Raw genomic sequence first — 20,567 nt, 5'->3', positions numbered from 1 at the left:
GACGTTTAAAATGATGGATTTTCAGAATAGAATGAGTATTAAGATTGAAATTTCTTCCCAAGCCATACTTCCCAAGCTTATGGATAAAGCTTTTGGGGTTTAGTCTAGAAGACTGTTTAAACACTGTAGCCAAACTTACATTTAATTAAAATCAAAGACTCTTTACAAATTGGGACAGTTAACTCAACTTTAATGTAAATTTTACATACTTTCTGATATATGATTTTCTAAAAACCTTTTACAGTACATCAGGAGATGCTTCTCGGTCAAACCTTTTTGAAGATGCAACAAGTGCACTTGGTAAGTATCTACGTTGTAAATAACCTTATATGATAGGGGAGAGGTTTAAACTTCGTTTTTCTGGATCACCAAAATGTGTTCATTTCATGATTGCTTATAATCAGGCTGCTAATGATTTAATTATTCGATTAATTATTCAATTAATAATGTTGCTAAAGACTTTGTAAATTAATGTTTATATATTGACTCCTTTAAATTGTGCTGTTAGAATTAAGCATACTCCTTTCCTTAAAGCAAATAATTTTCCATTATCCAAATGTGAATTTTAAATAAGGTCTTAACAAAGTTTGATCTGTTTACAGATTTATTACGAAGTGTCTTTAAAATGAGTATAAAATGTTACTAAATCTGTCTCACACTTGATCTTTATTCACCTCCAGCTTTTATTCCAACTTATAGCCCTATAGGTTCCCATCTACATCTTCACATCTTGTCGCTTCTATGAAAGTACTTGTAGTGAAGATGCCTTTTTATCCCAACTCTTTAATTTACCTATTGAATTATGTCTTTCCATCTCCCCTTCACAGCTAATCTGTCAAAATCATTTTGTTTCTTTCCCCGTTTTCCCATTATAACACCTATGGGGGCTGGCCCGGTGGCGCAGGCGGTGAAGTGCACGCGCTCCGCTGCGGTGGCCTGGGGTTCGCCGGTTTGGATCCCGGGCACGCACCGACGCACCACTTGTCAAGCTATGCTGTGGCGGCTCCCATATAAAGTGGAGGAAGATGGGCATGGATGTTAGCCCAGGGCCAACAAAAAAAAAGAGGAAGATTTGCAGATGTTAGCTCAGGGCCGATCTTCCTCACCCAAAAAAAACACCTGTAGTATGGTTTCTGCTGTGCCTGCTAATTAATAGGTCTTTTGGCTGGCAACCCCATTCCTGCCCTTTGGTACTCTTCTATATTATTGGAAATGGTAGGTAGGTAGGTAGAAGACTGGGAAGAGCAGCTTCAGTGGAGTACAGGCGTCTGGATTCCTGCTTAGCAGCTGCAGCAGTAGCACCTCATTAAGATCTGAGGTCAGCCCTCTGCCCTAGTTGGACTTGAACTCCATGATGCCCTCATTGCCATGGGAAATGGAATACTGGTTGCCTATAGCATTTAGGGCCAATATGGTTCCAGCTGACACTTGCCCCTGATGCCACCGAAGGCTCTGGCTGTCGCCAGTGCTGCTTCATTCAGTTGGAGTGCATTGCCGCTGCCACGCAGGAGCCCGGGAGACCACAGCTCTAGCTGCTGCGGTGACACCGAAGCCTCAGATACTGCTATCTTAACCTTTACATCTTGTATCTCCTAGAACAGCCATTCTCAACCTTATGATCTCAAGATCCATTTACTCTTTACTCTTTAATTTCCCCAGCCTTGATGTTGAGACCCTGCTTCTTTAAACTTTCCTTTCTTGGCTCTGTGACACTGCTCTTTTCTTGATCTGTACCTCTGACTATTCCTTCTCAGGCTTTCGTGTTAATTCTTTCTATTTTACCTTGCCCTTAAATATATGAGTTTTCTGTGGTTCTTCTCAAGGCTGTAGTTCAAAGTTCAAACTATACGAATGGCAGATACCACCCATATACTATAAGGATTCCCAAAATTATAACTTCTTCAAAACTGCCAACTGTAAAATCTACAACCTCCATGAACTCCTTAGGTTCCAGATTGATTCATCTTTTATTCCCCCATCTGATACTTCTCCTTTGTTCCCTTCCTTGTTTGCATCATCATCTACCTTCTGCCAAAATATTGGCATCATTCTTGACCCAGTGAGCCCAGGAGTCCTATTGGTCCTCCTTCGTGAAGTCTGTGGAATATTTCTTTCCACTGCCACTTAATTGCCTTAGTTCATGTGCTTACCTCACTGGTGCTCTTGCATTATTCTCTTCTAACTGGTCTGTTCCCTGCCAGAGTGGAATTTCTAAAAGGAAAATCTGATGAGGTCATTGTTAGTTCCTTTCATAGCTCCTTGTGACCTGGAAGATAAGTCCAAAGTCACTCTTAAGATATATATAAGGTTTCTCATCACTACTTTTTTAGCCTCATTAGCTCTGTCTCACGTTATCCATTGTCTCTAGTTTTCCTGTAAGTCATTTGCTCTTGTACTTTTAAGCTCTAAAAAGTATCAGGCTACTTATAGACATTTCTTTTTGAGTTTCTATAACTGGATTAATTAGGAAGCATGATTTTAGGAGGCATAGCATAATGATTAGGTGTGGGGGCTCTGGAGTCTGACAGCCTGTGTTTGTGTCTCTGCACCATGACTCACCAGACATTGATACTGTGATCAAATTGTTAATCTCTCTAAGCCTCAGCCTCATCATTTTAAAGGGAGAGGAATATAAACATTTTTCATAGAATTATTGTGGGAATTAAATGAGAGACACCACATTAAAATAGTGTGGTTCTGATACTCCACAGCTCTTAATTTTGTTTATATTGATGCTAATTTCTGTATCTGGGAACTAGATTACTGAAAGTGTATTGCTACTTGAATGGCTTTATGCTAGAATTATATCAGTGGGTAATTAAGAAAATAAAATTATATTAACAGGTAAGAAAAAGACATTACTTTAAATGAGATCAAATGCCAGATTTGCTCAGTGGTATTTAGTTTTTAAAGCTATACTTTCATAGCTATTAAGTACCTTTATTGAAAATTCTACAGAAAAAAATCATTCAAGTGATATTGTCACCTATGTGTCAGAGAAATGGTGAAGCAGAATGACATGGTTCTTTGCACGGTTGAACCTTGCATTCAAGTGGGGGAAAGAAAAAAGGGTGAAACAAAATAAATTGCAAGTCATAATAAATTATGTTGAGAAAACTAATGGCTTCCATAAAGAAAAACAGAAGCCTTCTTATACTTAGGATGGTTAGGCAGTAGCTCTCTTGAGACTGTAACGTTTCAATTGAGAACTGGAGCATGTAAACAAATTGACCATCAAAAAAGCCTGGGGTCTAAAGGTTCCAGGGCAGGAGACGGTATCGCTTGTGAAGTAAACTGGAGAATATCAGTGTGGTTGGAGTGTGGTGTGTAGAGGATTGTTGAGGGTTGGGATCCTGAAATAAGATGAGGTTTTCTTTTTTAAAAGCCTTTGCAACTGGCTGAAGAATGGATTGTAGGCTTGGGGGCAGAAGAGGAAGCAGAATGTGCTCCAGATCAGAAATTATTGTGGGCTGGTCTTGATTGAAGGTGGGAGAGAAAGAAGGAACTAGATAGGTTTGGGAGACAGGGCCTACTAGATATGCTGGTAGATTAGTTGTGGAAGGAGAGGAGAGGGAATTGAAATCACTGAGGTTTCTGATTCAAGCACTTGGATGGATAGAGGTTTATTGAAATGGAGAAGGCAGATAATGATGGGACACATTTGAGGGGAAAATCTTTAGATATCCAAAGTCACATAATGATATTGGTTGAAGAGTGAGTGGAATGTGAGGAAGTGGACACAGCATGTGCCTACAACTATGGCTGTGAAGGAAAGAGAGCAGATGGACCAGTTTGTGAAAGAAGAATTGTGATGCAGTCAAGGGAGGCATGTTTTTGTTGTTAGGATGACATACCAGGACGTACTTAACTGCTGATCGGGATAATTAAATGGAGAGGGAAGGGTGGGAGATGGACACCAGAGAGGAGCACCAAAGAGTCCAATTCTTTGAGGAGACAAGAAAGGGAATGGTACCCAGAAGATAAGTGGAAGAAAAAATGGCTTTACTAGAGTAGAGATAAGTTTAGTGGGAGAGAGTTTGGCTTTCTTTCAATTAGTATGTTTCTTGTCTGACATTTATTTCTATGAAGAGCAAGTTAGGTCTTCAGCTGAGAGAGAGAGTTGGAGAGAGTGTGTGGGAAGTAACTTCCTGGGATAATAGTGCTTGGCACATTGTTCCAGCTTTGTATGGTATGTGAAATTCTAACTTTTCTAGCTTCTAACCTCCTTTCCCCCACTGTTTTGATAATAGAAGTTGTCAAAGGAAAATTGAACTTGTTACAGGAAAGTTGATTGCTTGAAATGTTGCTCCTACTTATTTTCAAAAATCAGTTCATCTGTCTCTTCTTCCAAGTTGCCTTCCTTGACCTGCTAATTCTGTCCTGTATTTGTGTGCTACATTTGTACATGATATTTCTGTTGAACTTAATTAAACATACTCTATTAGTTTTCTATTGCCACTGTCATAAGTTACCACAAACTTAGTGGTATAAAATAATATAAATTTATTATCTTAAAGTACTGTAGGTTAGAAGTCTGACATAAGGCTCACTGAACTAAAATCAGGGAACTAAATCATTGGGCTAACATCAGGGCTGTGTTCCTTTCTCTAGGCTCTAGGAGAGAATTTGTTTCCTTGGCCTTTCCAGCTTATAGAGGCTGTTCGCATTCCTTGGCTCATAGCCCCTTCCTCCGTGGTCAGAGGCACCAGCATGGAGTCTCTGACCCTGCTTTCGTATTCTTTTCCTTACATCTGTTTCTCTGACCCTCATCTATTTCCCTCCTACTTTTGAGGACCCTTGTAGTCAGCTGATTAGCAACCTTAATTTCCTTTTGCCTTGTAACCTAAAATATTTATAGGTTCCAGGGATTGGAGGCAGGCATTATTCTACCTACCACATATATATTGTAGTTTATACTGTTATTTATCGGGTTTTTTTGTTTGTTTGTTTTTTGTGAGGAAGATCAGCCCTGAGCTAACATCCATGCTAATCCTCCTCTTTTTGATGAGGAAGACCGGTTCTGAGCTAACATCTATTGCCAATCCTCCTCCTTTTTTTTTCCCCCCAAAGCCCCAGTAGATAGTTGTATGTCATAGTTGCACATCCTTCTAGTTACCATATGTGGGATGCGGCCTCAGCATGGCCGGAGAAGCGATACATCGGTGCGTGCCCGGGATCCGAACCTGGGCCGCCAGTAGCGGAGCGCGTGCACTTAACCGCTAAGCCACCGGGCCGGCCCTATTTATCGTTTTATTCCTAGAACTGTGGCGCCTGAAGCATTGTCTACATATATACACTCAAGAAATGTGTGGAGAATGTTTGTTCATTAAAGGTTTCCTTTCTTTCCCCTCTTCCTGCCCCCATACACCTTTTTTTAGTGACAGGTCAGTCTTATGAGAATATGGTAACAGAGATCATGTCAATGGGCTATGAACGAGAGCAAGTAATTGCAGCCCTGAGAGCCAGTTTCAACAACCCTGACAGAGCAGTGGAGTATCTTTTAATGGTGAGAAGCATATTTTACTTTCTTCATTCTAGTTGTTTAAGACCAAAATCTCAAGGAAACAAAGATTTTTAAAGGAACAGTAACAATTCACAGGAAAATAATATATGCTAGATTTATATTTCTTAGTATGTTAACATTTTGTGTTGATAAAATGTAACCTCTTCTAAAAGATTTTTGATACATGAGTTTTAGTTAGAAAACAGCATGGCTAAATGAGTTGTAAAATTGGCTTCCCACTTGTAGTAGTACCTTCTATCCCAGTTATGTCATCTTCAAGGTATGACAGACGTGTGTTGGAGGGGGGGATCGATTTTTAATCTAATCTAATCCAACATTTTAGTAGCTTTTTTGACTGCCACCATAATCCTGAATGTACTATTTAGAGCAAAAGTTTCAAGTTGGAAGCCAAATAAAATTTGGCTTGTACTGTGTAAATTTTTATAATTAGTTGCTAACTTTTAAAAATTGGGAGATTTCACTTAAAAATTCCAATATCTGGTTGATCTGGACAACTTGAATACCAGATTTTCCCAAGAGTTTAGGAAAAATTTTAGATCATAGACTCTTGAATTTACTATCTTCCCATCCATTTCCTGTTACCTGACATAGTAGCATGCATTTAATTTAATGTGCGTTGTTACTTGCCTGGTTCCATTGGCATTTGAATTGTTAGCTTGTTTATAGTCAGTCATTAGCAGTCGAGGGAATTTTGAATGTTATCGTTTTTTACTAGTATAAAGGTTTTTCAGAAATAGGATGTTGTGGGCATGGACTGAAACCCTTGATATTTTATGCCAAAGAATGTTCATTTTACAGATATGGCATAGGCTAAAGTAATAGCCTAGAATTTTGGAGTGACGTTGGATTAACTTTTTTTTAATCTTAACGTTTTGTTCTGTAATTGTCTTTGGTGTTTTGGAGTATTATCAAAGTCTGAATTGCCCTAAACATCATCTTAGGAATCCACGATCCTAACTGTGGGGAATACAGTCCAGTTTAACCCGTTGCTTTGTTTCCAGCTTGTACCTCTGTTAGAAACTCCTTTTCACATAGTAATTTCAATAACTGTGTTCTGCCTTTGCCAGTTATTCGCCTACTCATTTGCATGCGAGATTCACAAAATCTTTTTTTAGCATATCATTTTATCTTGTGAATTCTCTTTTCCGTTATCCTCTTGAGAAGAGTCTTCAAATGCTGGCCTTTCATTTATTTATCAGTTTGTTTGGAGTCGAGGAATCATTGGATTGATAATTGTCGTGGATCTATTTGTGGTTACCTCTTCATCCCCCTTCCCCAAAAAAACAACCCATATTCTATAAAAGTACTGCCTTTTCTTGTATAGAATGGCTTTAATTTATACCTGATTTGGAATTCTGCATAAATTTAATGGTATCAGATATTCTAATAGATTTGAAATTTTGAGGTATAAAAAAATGAACCACTGTTTTCAAAGTTGCTAACTCTTGTTTAGCCTCAAATACAAAAGAATAGATGAGAGATAAGTTCATAAAACAGTTTAAAGTGTTTTTTAATATATTTACTGTTTGTTTCATAGACTGAGAAAAAGGGGGCGGTTACCTTTAAGTGTTACTAGTTTTTGAGACCTCTATGTAAGTGAGGGTGAATGAATGGAAAGGAGAAATATTGATCTAAAAAAAATCTAAATTGTGTAAGAATTCGAGGTAGATCTGTAGCAGTGATGATGAACTTTTTAGTTTAACAAACCTGTTTGAGAATTTGATGGAGGCTTTGGACCCTCAATTTGTATATAATTTGTCAGCACTTAACAGAGCCTCATCTAAGGGTTTGAATTGGTGGACTCACTCAAAAACATTTGTTTCCAGTGCCTGTAGTGACAGTTCCTGTAGGCAGCCATTACCTGCTATTCCTTACCCTTCATTTTTTATATGTTTATGACTTTGGCTTCTGATTTATTGGGAAATGGAAGCATATACCATCTCTTATTCAAATGTAATATTTCCTTTTTCATTCTCCTCCTTCCAAACCTATGAGGATTTCATAAGACTTTAGTAAAAGTTGTATAGAAGTCTTATAAATCATTTGCATCAAAGTAGAGTGTTGAAAGTCTTAGTGCAGTTTTAAGTTATAGTAACTTCAGAAGATAAAACACTACAAACTTAGAAAAAGCATCACCTAAATATTTAATTATTTAAGGTTCTTTTATACCTATTTACTTTAGTAGATTTTGAATAATCAGTTTTAATTTTTTTTATGTGATCCTTTCTGGATGACACCTTCTCAGGACCATGGAGCAGTAGAGGAGATGCTCCTTTTCTTGGCTGCTGTCTTCACCTGCTCTAGCTATTTAAATGTAATAAAATTAAAAGTGAATTAAAATTTTAGTTTCTTAGTAATGTTAGCCACATTTCAAGTTCTCAGTAGCTACCTGTGGCTCTAATGGGTCATTTATTGGACAGTGTAGATATAGAACATTTCCATCATCATGGGAAGTTCTGTTGGACAGTACTGCCTTATAGCAGTACGGGTTCTTCTACACCACGCTCAGGCCATTTCTAGTCTAATTTGAATATATGCAGCTTTTAGATGTGTCCTGTTCCTTTACTTTTAATTGAAGCAGACATATGTTTGATGCTTTTGGAAATTAGACAAGGGTATTAAGTAGATGAATACATCTTTTGCTGTGTATAATACTTATTATATTTTAAAATATAGGATATTTTAAAGCTTGGAAATTGTGTTATAGGGAATCCCCGGAGATAGAGAAAGTCAGGCTGTGGTTGACCCCCCTCCAGCAGCTAGTACTGGGGCTCCTCAGTCTTCAGTGGCTGCAGCTGCAGCAACCACGACAGCAACGACCACAACAACAAGTTCTGGAGGTAAAGTGGAATCTTGGGATGGGGAGGAAGTCGCCTTGAACTTTTAGTGTAAAATAATTTATTCTGAAATACTTTTGAGGTAAGATTTATTCCCTAAGCATTTGGATAACTCTTAAAACAAGTTATCTGTTTATTAATGTTAGAGAAGGGCCCAAAAGAAATTCTAAGTAGATATAAAAGATATCCTTGCCTATATTAAACGTCATTGCTGCAGTTTTGGCCAAGGATGTATTCAGTTCAGCTTATTCTAAGAAAGAGATGCTTCCCAGTTTGCATTTAGTGTTACCTTCTGAAGCCATTCAGAATGGTTAGCTCACCTTGTCTCTTTCTCTCTCTCTAAATGTCATAAACTGTCTATAATTTCAAAGCCTGTAGGATCTTGGTGGTTATTATACAACTGAGGAAATAAAACGCGGAGAGGTTTAAAATCTTGTGTCTAGAGATGAAATCAAAGCTTGAATTCAGGTGTCTTTACTGGCCAGAGCCCACATTTCCATTGCCTAAGGTTTGACTACAGAGCAAAGCCTGGAGCCTGTGGTAGGCCCAGGAATTATTTAGTGTTCTCCTTCATTCTTCTGTATATTGATAAAGTAATTCGAACTGTTAATTTTGAAGAGGCCATTCTTTGATGCATTTCCTAGCTCTAATTATAGCAGCCAGCTCTGGTTGGTAACAATCCCTAAGTGCTTTGTGGACAGTCTCCCAGAGGACAGGCTTTTCATTTCTTGAGATTGATCATGGGAATGGAAAGAGGAGGCCACAGCTTTGTTTCAGATTTGGGGTGCTGTCTCCTGCAGCAGCACTTACTGGGTAGAAGTTTTATAAGTCTTATTTTCTTTGTCTGTAAAACTGGTGTTACACAAAGAAGGATAAATACCTGTGTTATATGGTCATTTTAATTTGAATGATTGTCTTGAATAATTTAGGAAGTGACAACATACATCTAAAAAATTCTCATTACTCATTAGTAACCTCAAAAACAATTCTTTTATATGCAATTTTTGGTTTTCTGTAGCATAACCAGACAAGTACCACCACCCTAAAAAGACCCAAGTTCTCTGTCTTACACCTTGTTTGCCGTTATTAATATTTAATATTGTAAAGAGATCGTGGAGTAAAGAGCTGTAAGTATATTAGTGCTACACTGTCTTGCAGCTTGTTTATCTCAAGTTTATAGATTACAAATTTTTGAAACTTAATGGTAATAACCAGAAGTCTTCTAATTGTAATTCAATTTGTACTAATAAAACTCCGTCTGATTTACAAACCTGAACTCTTACCTTTTAAGTATTAAATATCTTTCACTTACTTGGTTTAGAATTTCCTAGGAATTCAAGCTCAGATTGTTTTCTCTGAGGGTTGTGGTTGTATTATAAAGTAAGTGGGTTTTTATTTTTGTTAGTCCTGGTCTGTATTTTGCTTAGAAACTTTGGAGCAACAGGAGCAACTTCTAAAACCTTTTATTTTGATGGAGTGCATTAGGACACAAGTTCTTAGTATTATTTGACAATATTGAGTACACAGAGCAATTGTAGGGAAACATTCTTAGTCTTCTGCACTCTCTACCTTTGCTAATAGGAATACTTTCTGCGGTGTAAGACTGTCTAGTTGGTGCGGTTTGAAGATTTTGTCACTTTACTTCATTTTAGATACATCTAAGAACTCAAATCATATGTTTTACTTGCCAGTATTTGCTGTCTAAATTATGATTGAACCCCCTATTTGTAAATTTAATTGCTACTTTTGTTTAAAAATGTTTGTGTGTATTTTAGGACATCCCCTTGAATTTTTACGGAATCAGCCTCAGTTTCAACAGATGAGACAAATTATTCAGCAGAATCCTTCCCTGCTTCCAGCGTTGCTACAACAGATAGGTCGGGAAAATCCTCAGTTACTTCAGGTGACTCTTTAATCAGTGTTAACCTCAAAAGCGGGTTTAGAGTGTATCACATTTTGAACAAGTCCATGAGCACCTCCTTCCGCTCCACCAACTCTATGAAAGTGTTCTTCTAAACTACATTCAGTACAACATGCTTTAGATAGATGTACTAAAAAAGAGTTGGGGTTGGAGGTTGGGTTAAGTTGGTCAAATAATAAGTTTGGGAAACACTAAAGAATCTGAGAAACTCTTTAGCAGAGAAACTGTTTAACTTTTTAAATCTGTTTTCCCAAGCTTATTACTAATGGAGCACTGCCTCTTAGAAAACATACCCATGGGCTTATTTAATGCTCAGGTCACAAAATATTGGAGTTTTGTACAGCGTTCTACTGCCTACTAGTGTGGAAGATAATATATAACTTCTGTGTCTTCTTATAGTCCCCAAGTAGTTTTTTAACATTGATTTTTTTTTGGAGTGGAACGTTTATGAAAGAGAATTTGAATTCTCTTAATTCTCCACTGTCTACCTAGCTCAAAAGTACTGAAGTTTCTTTAATAATTTACAAGAAATCACATCCTTCCAAAGACTATATAATCCAGAATCATTCTGAAATATTGCAGTTGCAAAGTTACAGCTTTTTCTCTCTTCTTTGTATTTAGAATTCTTATTTTCTGAAGCTAACTTTATATCAATGTATTTTTTTCTCTGTCCTTCAAATCTCTGCAGCAAATTAGCCAACACCAGGAGCATTTTATTCAGATGTTAAATGAACCAGTTCAAGAAGCTGGTGGTCAAGGAGGAGGGGGTGGAGGTGGCAGTGGAGGAATTGCAGAAGCTGGAAGCGGTCATATGAACTACATTCAAGTAACGCCTCAGGAAAAAGAAGCTATAGAAAGGGTGAGTTTAAAGGAGAGTAAAAATTCAGTTAGTCACACTGACCACGTTTCAGATGCTCAGTGGTCACATGGGGCATGTGGCTGCTGCACTGGATAGCACAGATGCAGAGTATTTCCATCACGGGAGATAGTTCTGTTGGACAGAGCCAAATGGACCATTGCCCTAAGGATTGCAGTGAAGACAGTCTCTTCTCAGCCCTGCTCTCTCGTCTTGACCTTTGTGAAGCCAAGGGACTAGCAGTGAATACCAGTCTAGCCTGAAATAGTTGTTAAATATATTAAGAAACTGAAAATTTCATTGATGTTTTAAAATTCAAGGAGAAAAAAATGATCCTAAAGTGTATGCCCCATTGAAGATTATCCATTTTTTAATTTATATTTTAAATTTTACTTCACTACTTAGTCACTAAAATGTGAAATAGATATGTGTATGAATTATATAAAAAATACGTGCAGTGAACATCAGAACCCGGTATCCTGATTCTTTGTCCGCCCTTGCCAGGTCGACCAGTGCAGGTTGTGGCATTGCAGTAACTTAGTTTTTATGGTACTGTGACTAGTCGTTCATTTCTCTCTGGGCCCCATTGTTAACATTTGTAAATAGGGAATCAGTACTTGCCTTGTGTTAGCTTACAGAATGTTTGGAGATGGAAATCAGATAAAGCGCATTTTAACATAATACTTAGACAATCATCTGGACAGTAATATGTCCTTGTTTATGATAGAAACACATCAAGTGTTTAAGATTTATAATTATACATTTCTTAAAAGATACTTTATATATCATGCTGATATTTTTCACCCTTAAATTGTAAAGTGAGTAAATGACACTTGCCTCAATTGTTCTAGAGCAGCTGTTTTTCTTTTGAGGTTAGAGTTATCAGTTCTTGATTTATGTGTTGGGAGAAATTTTTTTCTTTTGTTGCTCTGGCTTTTGGTTTCATACTAAGAGAACATTGCCTAATCCAAGGTCAAAGAGTTTATAGCTCTTAGTACATTTAGGTCTGTGATCCATTTTGAGTTACTTTTTGTTTATGGTGTGAGGTGTAGGAGTCCAGCTTCGTTCCTTTACACGTGGATGTGCAGTTGCCCGAGTACCATTTATTAAAAAGACTACTCTTTCCCCATTAAATTGTTTTGGCATCCTTGTTGAAAATCAATTGGCTGTAAATATGAGGGTTTATTGCTGGGCTCTCAGTTCTGTTCCATTGATCTATGTGTTTATACTTCACTGTCTTGATTACTGTGGCTTTGTAGTATGTTTTGAAATCGAGAGGCGTGAGCCCTTCAATTTTGTTCTTTCTCAAGATTGTTTTGGCTTTTCTGGATCCCTTGCATTTTCGTGTCAATTTTAGGATCAGCTTGTCCAATTTCTGCAAAAATAGCTGGCTGGGATTTTGATAGATACTGTGTTTTTTCTGTAGATCAATTTGGGGAGTATTGCCTTGTTATCAATACTGTCTTACCAAGACATGAACATGGGATATCTTTCCATTCATTAGATTTTGTATAAGTTCGTTCAGAAAAGTTCTATAGTTTTCAATTTGTACTTCTTTTGTTAAATTTATTCCTAAGTATTTTTCTTCTTTTTGATGCTATTATAAATGGAATTGTTTTCTTAATTTCATTTTTGGATTGTTCATTGCTAGTTATCTAGGAATACAAGTTAATTTTGTGTATTGATCTTATATCTTGCAACCTTCCTGAATTCATTTATTAATTCTGGTAATTTGTGTGTGTGTGTTCCTTAGGATCTTCTATATGCAAGATAGCATTTGCAAGTAGACATACTTTTACTACTTTTCCAACATGGATGAACTTTTTTTCTTTTTTTTATGTGGTGGGGGTGGGGGACCTAATTGCCTTATCTAGAGTCTCCTGTGTATTGTTGAATAGAATAGAAGTGGTGCAAGCCAACATCCTTGTCTTGTTCCAGATCTTAGGGAAAAACATTGTTTTTCACCATTAAGTATGATGTTAGCTGTGGATTTTATTAGATTGCTTTTATCGGGTGGATGAAATTCCCTTCTATTCCTAGTTTGTTTTTTGTTTGTTTTTATCACAAAAGGGTTTTGAATTTTGCCACATGCCTTTTCTGTGTTTATTGAGATGATCAGCTGGTTTTGTCCCCTTTTCTGTTCACATGCTTTACTACGTTGATTGATTTTTGTATGTTGAATCAACTAACAATCCTAGGATACATCCCACTTGGTTATGCTGTATAATCTTATGTGTTGCTGGATTTGGTTTGCCAATATTTTGTTGAGGATTTCTACATCTATATGCATAAGGAATATTTGTCTGTAGATATCTTGTGCTGTCTTTGTCTTTGTCTGGTTTTGGTATCAGAGTAATACTGGCCTTATAGAGTAAGTTGGGAAGTATTCCCTCCTCGTCTGTTGTTTGGAAGAGTTTATGAAAAATTAGTGTTAATTTTTCATTACACAGTTGGTAGAATTCACCAGTGACGTTATCTGGGCCCGGCTTTTCTTTTTGGAAGTTTTGTGATTACTAGTTGATTTTCTCTTTCTTCTTGTGTCAGTTTTGGTGGTTTTTGTCTTTTTAGGAATTTGTCCGTGTCATCTAAATTATCTAATTTGTTGGCGTACAATTGTTCATAGTGTTCTCTTAGAATAGTTTTTATTTCTAAAAAAAGTAGTAATGTTTGCACATTTATTCCTGCTTTAAGTAATTTAAATCCTCAGACTTCTTTTTTTCCCCTGTCTGTTTAGCTAAAGATTTGTCAATGTTGTTGATGTAAAGAAAAAAAGAACCAATTTTTGGGTTTTGTTGATTCTCTCTATTGTTTTCCTAGTCTCTCATTTATTTTCTCTTTCATCTTTATTTCCCTTTTCTGCATGCTTTGGATTTAGTTTCCTCCTCCTTTTTTTAGTTTCTTAAGATAGAAGCTTAGATTATTGATTTAAGATCTTTCTTTCTTAATACAGATATTTACAGCTATAACCTTCCTTCTGAGCACTGCTACAGCAGCATCCCATAAGTTTTTAGTATGCTGTGGTTTTGTTTTCATTCATCTCAAAATTCATAGAAATTGCATTGTTCTGATTTCCTTTGTGATTTCTTTGATCTATTGGCTATTTAGAATTGTGTTAATTGCCACATATTTATGAATTTCCCAAATTTTCTTCTGTTACTGATTTCTAAGTTCATTCCATTGTGATCAGAGAACATACTTAGTATAATTTTAATCCTTTTAAATTTATTGAAGCTTGTTTTATGGCCTAACATGGTCTTTATGGAGAATGTTCCATGTGTGCTTGAGAAGGATGTGTAATGTGCTGCTGCTAAGTGTTCTGCAAATGTCTGTTAGGTCTAGTTGGTTTATAGTGTTGCTCGAGTCTTCTGTTTTCTTGTCAGTCTTCTGCCTAGTTGTATCCTTTCGTAAACATGGGGATATTGAGGTCTCCAACTGTTATTGTTGAATTGTCTGTTTCTTCCTTCGATTCTGTCAGGGTTTGTTTCATGTATTTGGGGGCTCACGTTTGTTGTTATATGTGTTTATAATGAAGTCTTCATGATGTTTTATCATCATAAAATGTCCTTTGTTTTTAGCAACAATTTTTATCGTAGTCTGTTTTGTCAGATATCAGTAAAGCCATTCCAGCTGTCTTGTTGTCACTGTTTGCATGGTGTATATGTTTTTTCATCCTTTTACTTTCAGCACATTTGTGTCTTTGAATCTAAAGTATGTGTCTTGTAGAAGCGTATAGTTGGATCGTGCCCTCTCTACCTTTTACTTCAGCTAGCCTAGCTATAATCTGGACAGACCTAGGTAACAAAATCATTTTTGAGTTTCTTCTTTCGTGGATGAATAGTTAATCATGCTGAATTGGGACTTTTGCCCAGTTTTTTAGGTCATTTCTTGCTAGAGTCTAACACAAGGCAATTGAAACAGTTGAGGAGGAGGTTCATAGATAACATTTGGCTGACACATATTTAGTACCTAGTGAATTAAATAATTGACCTGAATGTTTAAAGTCTTTAAAAGCAGCAATTATTGGGTCAGACATCATTTTTAATAGACTAGGAAAATGAAATGAAGTGGCTGGTATCAACATTTATAATACCATAGGGGCTGGCCTGGTGGCATAGTGGTTAGGTTTGCACGCTCTGCTTCAGCAGTCTGGGGTTTGCAGGTTTGGATCCCGGGTGTGGACCTGCGCACTGCTTCTCAAGCCATGCTGTGGCAGGCATCCTACATATAAAGTAGAGGAAGATGGGCATGGATGTTATAGCCCAGGGCCAATCTTCCTCAGCAAAAAGAGGAGGATTGGAAACAGATGTTAGCTCAAGGCTAATCTTCCCCACCAAAAAAAAAAACCTATAAAAATTAAGCAGATAAAAATAGAACACATATGTCTTGATCTCAAAATAGATCATGCAATATAACTAATAATTGATAACCTATTTTTCTAGTATGAATACGGCAAGGAGATTGAGAGTGATGTTTGACCCTAACGAAAGACATGACTTTACAAGTAATTAGATGAGGTAGTTAGACTCATCTCCAGTTGCTCTCCTCCATCTCTTCATTCCTATATACTAAAAGACATTTGATTTACAAATCTCTAGGCTCATTTATTTATTTATTTATTTATTTTTGTGAGGAAGATCAGCCCTGAGCTAACATCCATGCTAATCCTCCTCTTTTTAATGAGGAAGACTGGCTCTGAGCTAACATCTATTGCCAATCCTCCTCCTTTTTTTTTTCCCCAAAGCCACAGTAGATTGTTGTATGTCATAGTTGCACATCCTTCTAGTTGCTGTATGTGGAACGTGGTCTCAGCATGGCCGGAGAAGCGGTGCGTCGGTGCACGCCCGGGATCCAAACCCGGGCCGCCAGTAGCGGAGCGCGTGCACTTAACCACTAAGCCACGGGGCCAGCCCAGAGTCATTTATTTTTAAATCACCACAGTTAGCAACTTATTTTTAGTGTTAATGCCAATGAGTGTTAATAATGTATCTGTTAGTCTAATAGTTTTATCTAGGAGCAAAGAGTTTTTTGTAGGTAGTGGTTAAAGGAAAGGATCTAGGTTCCATCTAGCCCGTTGGGTTGGACAGGGAAGCCATATTCAGATAGGGATGAATTCCTATAAAATTCTCAAGACCTTTTTCATGTCTTTTATATGTTTTCAAGTGATGATCTGTCAATATTGCTATGCTGGAATCCATAACATGTTTTCTTTCTTTTCTTCCAGTTAAAGGCTTTAGGATTTCCTGAAGGACTTGTGATACAAGCATATTTTGCTTGTGAGAAGAATGAGAACTTGGCTGCCAATTTTCTTCTACAGCAAAACTTTGATGAAGATTGAAAGGGACTTTTTTTTAATCTCACACTTCACACCAGTGCATTACACTAACTTTGTTCACTGGATTGTCTGGGATGATTTGGGCTCATATCCACAATACTTGGTATAAGGTAGTAGATTGTTGGGGGTGGGGAGGGAGGGACGTAGGCTATAGGGCAGGGATAAATACAGTGCATGTCTGCTTCAATTAGCAGATGCCGCAAATCCACACAGTGTGTAAAATATTATACAACCAAAAATCAGCTTTTGCAGGTCTTTTATTTCTTCTATAAAACAGTAGGTAACTTTTCCTAGGTTTCACTCTTTATAGTGTACTAGATCCAGAAATTTAGTGTAATGCCCTGCTTTATATTTCTTTGACTTAACATTGGTTTCAGAAAGAATCTTTGCTACCTAGAATCTACAGGCTCTGTTTCATGGCAACACTGGATAAATGGCTTTGTGAAATTGAAAAAAATTTTGGAACAGCTGTAAACAGAAATGCCAAATTATTGATGGTTTTTGTTGCTGCTTCAAATAAGTATAAAATTAATGTGTAAGGAAGCCCATTCTTTCATGTTAAATACTTTGGTGGGGGAGGGGTGAAGGGGAACCTTTTCTTAAAATGAAAATAAATTACTGCTATTTTAAAATTTCTTGATCATTGAATGGTAAGACCCTTCGAACATGATTTGAGAAGCTGTACAAGTATAGGCAGTTATTTTCCTGTTTACATTTTTTTGGTTTGTTTTGGGGAAAAATTGGTAGGTGTCTAATTACTGTTTACTTCATTGTTATATTGCAGTAAAAGTTTTAAAACCACCATTGCATGTTTGCTTTTGATGTATCCCTTTGTGAAATTAGCACTTTGGGGCCAATGGAGAAACGCAGCATTCACTCTCCCTCTCTTCTCCTTCCCTCAGCAGAAATGTGTTTGTCAGCAAGTCGTGAGTTCAAACTGCTGCCTTTTTTAAAAAAAACCCACAAAATGCTGATTCAGTTCAAAATTAATGCAAATGTTTCAAAACTGGGTTTCTGATATTTGTAAATGTTTTTCCTTATTAGTTAAGAGTGTATGACCATTAAGGTCATTAGGATTATATTGCTTTCAAAAAGAGAAGTGGACAGAACTGTATAATCCAGCATCTTTTATTGCATTGGAAAGACTGACAGAATCTTGTGGAAGGGTTGGGAGATGCGGCTGGAAAAGTACTTTGGAAAATATACAATCAAGATATCTCATGGCATATTAAAAGAAAAATCGTAATAGCAGTGTTGACTTTTATTTGGATTTTTTTCATCTCAGTTTTTTCTTTGAAATCTCCTTTACTGGCATAGTTATTTGATCATAAAGAGGGGCAGATGTCTGCTTGTTCAGTTTTTCAAAGCTATTTTCCTGAATATAAACAAAAACTATTTCAAGAAGTAATATTGTTTTTTTTCTGTCATCTGATACTGAATTAAAAAGATGAATTTGCACAGATTTCTCCTGCATATTATCTTGCAATAATCCTCAGCACAGTTTGGTGACGACTTTTAAGCTTTTATGTCATGCAGTCATAACCTGTCTCTTATGAAAATAAATGAAACCATGATTTCTCCCTGCAATGTTATCATGTAGTTTAATCTTCATGTGTTTATTCCATAAACACGGCAGGCCTTTGGACTTTGTATCACCTGTATATTTTATAATGGATCATGCACAATGTCTCAGGAGAATAAAATGAGGATTTGTAAATAACGTTTATCTTTCAAGGCAGAGCAATGAGTTGGGAAGAGGGGTGGCGTTTCTGGTTGGATCATGGAATACTCGCATTCATTTTATGACATTGTATCTGCTCCCTGATTGCCCAGAGCATAGTGAAAACTGGAAAAAGGAAAAAAATAAAACAGCAGCAGCCTCTTCTTTTCTCTGGAAAGTGACAGCAGAAGTTGGTGGCATGGAGCTTTTGTCCTTGGACAACAAAACTACAAATAGTGGGATTAATAACTACTGGAAGACAGTTGAGGCCAAGTTTTGACCATTCTTTACAGTACCTTGTTTATCTGCTTAAAGAATCAGCAAGACACTATGAAAGAAGTAGGCTTTTTGTGACCTTTTGCTGTTATCTTATAATTTACAAACCGTTTTGGTAAATTTCTTAATGTAAGTGGCTATTTGACTTTGGAATTTTGCATTTGAGGTATTCTATTTCTTGAAATATTTTTATTGTTAAGTTGCTGTATGGAAAATGTGAGGAGGCTCAAGTTTATATTTGTTAAATTCTTATTGCCATCCTCTAGTCAAATATGTCTTTACATTGTTTAAAAATGCTGAAGTGTTCCACCATATAATTTTTTCCTGTACTAGATGGCTAGGATTCTAGAGAATTAATTATAAAATATTTTCAATACATCCAACATTGCATTTCTCATTTTTTAAGTGATTTTGCTGTATGGAATCTTAGATTGAAAGTTGATAACACCCCATCACCAGTGCTTCTGTTTCGTTAGTAATTGGTGAATGTAGCATATACGAGGCCAGGCAGTAGGTGGATTTTATTGGGACCTGTTTGTTTTCTCAACCAAAACGTCAACACAGGGGTGGGGTACTTCATGGAATGTAAATCAGGGTTCATGGGGGCTTTTAGAGATTTTAGTAAATTCCATTTTTCTTGTACTTCTTGTCTTAGAGCAGCCAGCATAAGACTGCTATAAAATATTCAACCCAAAGAAGCACTTTCAGGGAGTAAGTTACTTCCTGACGGAGTCTGTAGTTTGGTGAGTTCCTTCACCATGAGGCTCAGGTACAACAGGTCCTCTCAGCTGACCTCCCGTGTCCGTTTTGTTCCACTTTGTTCTTCTAAGCCAGCGGCTGGCAAACGTTAGCTCCAGGAGCCAAATCTGGCTCGCTGCCTATTGTATGGTCCATGAGCTAGAATGGTCTTTACATTTTTAAATGGTTAAGAAGAATTTTATGATGTGAAAATTATGATTCAAATTTCAATGTCCATAAATAGTTTTATTGAAACACAACCATACTTATCTGTTTACGTATTGTCTGATGGCTCCTTTTGTGCCACAGAGATTTGCTGTTGAATAGTTGCAGCAGAGACTGGCCTGCGAAGTCTAAGTAATTACTGTCTGGCCCTTTATAGGAAAAGTTTGTGCCCCTTGTTCTCAACTGCAACTAGCCCATCATATGTTAAATTATATGGTGCTTTTTATTCCTTTTTTGGCATTCTTGGCCTCTTCAGGTCTTAGCTTCAGTTTGGTTTGCGTGTGACCATCACGGGCTCTTTTCAGATGAGTAGCATCACCCCCACATCTCCACTGTCATGGAAGGAGCATTGTGTGCATGATGTGCTGGCTTAGCGCGTGTGTGGTGTCCAAGGTGCCACTTTGAAATTATTCTTTGCTGTTGCTACACTGTTTCTTGCTCTTAGGGTAAGATAATGAAATTTCAGCACTAAGTACATTGTCAAATGCACCTGACATAGTGATTAATCAACCAAAACAAAACAGATCTGGGACTGATCTGGGACTCCTAGGGCCCTGGGATTAGAGTCGTCAGCATCTTAGCCACTGCTGGAAGAAGAGCATGGGAGCAACACTAGACGTAGGAGTAGAGCGGTTGGACCTGTTTGGGTTGCCAGCTAGTTTCCAGAACTGTGTGGGTAGTTTGGGGGTGGGAGGGGAGGTGGCAAAGAGGCAGGGAGCGAAGGTTTGGATTTGCTAGGGAAAAGACACGGCACTGCAATAATGTTTAGGGAACCTCAAGACAGTGATGGTGACAAGTTGGTTGTAAAAGGCCTTCCCTGTCATGGTATGGTTAGATTTAGGAAGCAGTGGTCCCTCGAGTAGGGTCTTCACTGTGGACAGGAGGCTGGGAGGACCAAAGAAACACCAGTAGTGACAAATGTGCTTCATGTGGTGCTGTGGATTCCAAAATTAATGGAGACATGTTCTCTGCCATTGAGCTTAAAACACTAAGAGACCATTTGAGGAGCAGTGGATCCTCTAACAGATAATGGCATAACTTGTCTTCCAGGAGCAAAAATTAGAAAATAGTCATCCCAGACTTCTGCCTCGTGTTTCACTCAAACTTAATTTTCCATTCTTGTTGATCTAGGCCCTCC

General features: G+C 37.4%; 1 protein-coding gene across 1 annotated transcript in view; it reads left to right on the top strand.

Annotated features, from left to right (window-relative positions):
* The window catches only part of RAD23B (RAD23 nucleotide excision repair protein B), a 43,114-nt gene extending 24,270 nt beyond the window's left edge, over nt 1-18,844 (top strand). Inside the window, exons 5-10 of the mRNA XM_004423298.3 lie at nt 245-300; nt 5,379-5,506; nt 8,232-8,364; nt 10,137-10,264; nt 10,971-11,141; nt 16,360-18,844. Of these exons, the coding sequence (XP_004423355.1) occupies nt 245-300; nt 5,379-5,506; nt 8,232-8,364; nt 10,137-10,264; nt 10,971-11,141; nt 16,360-16,473 (730 nt within the window). The 3' untranslated portion in view covers nt 16,474-18,844. The remainder of the gene's footprint in view (nt 1-244; nt 301-5,378; nt 5,507-8,231; nt 8,365-10,136; nt 10,265-10,970; nt 11,142-16,359) is intronic.
* The last annotated feature ends 1,723 nt before the right edge of the window (nt 18,845-20,567 follow it).

This window comes from Ceratotherium simum, chromosome 29 (genome assembly GCF_057802395.1).
Source record: "Ceratotherium simum simum isolate JZ-2026a chromosome 29, ASM5780239v1, whole genome shotgun sequence".
In the NCBI taxonomy this organism is placed as follows: Eukaryota; Metazoa; Chordata; class Mammalia; order Perissodactyla; family Rhinocerotidae; genus Ceratotherium; species Ceratotherium simum.
Note: the sequence above shows the minus strand (reverse complement) of the source record. Positions and strands in the feature narration are given on the sequence as shown.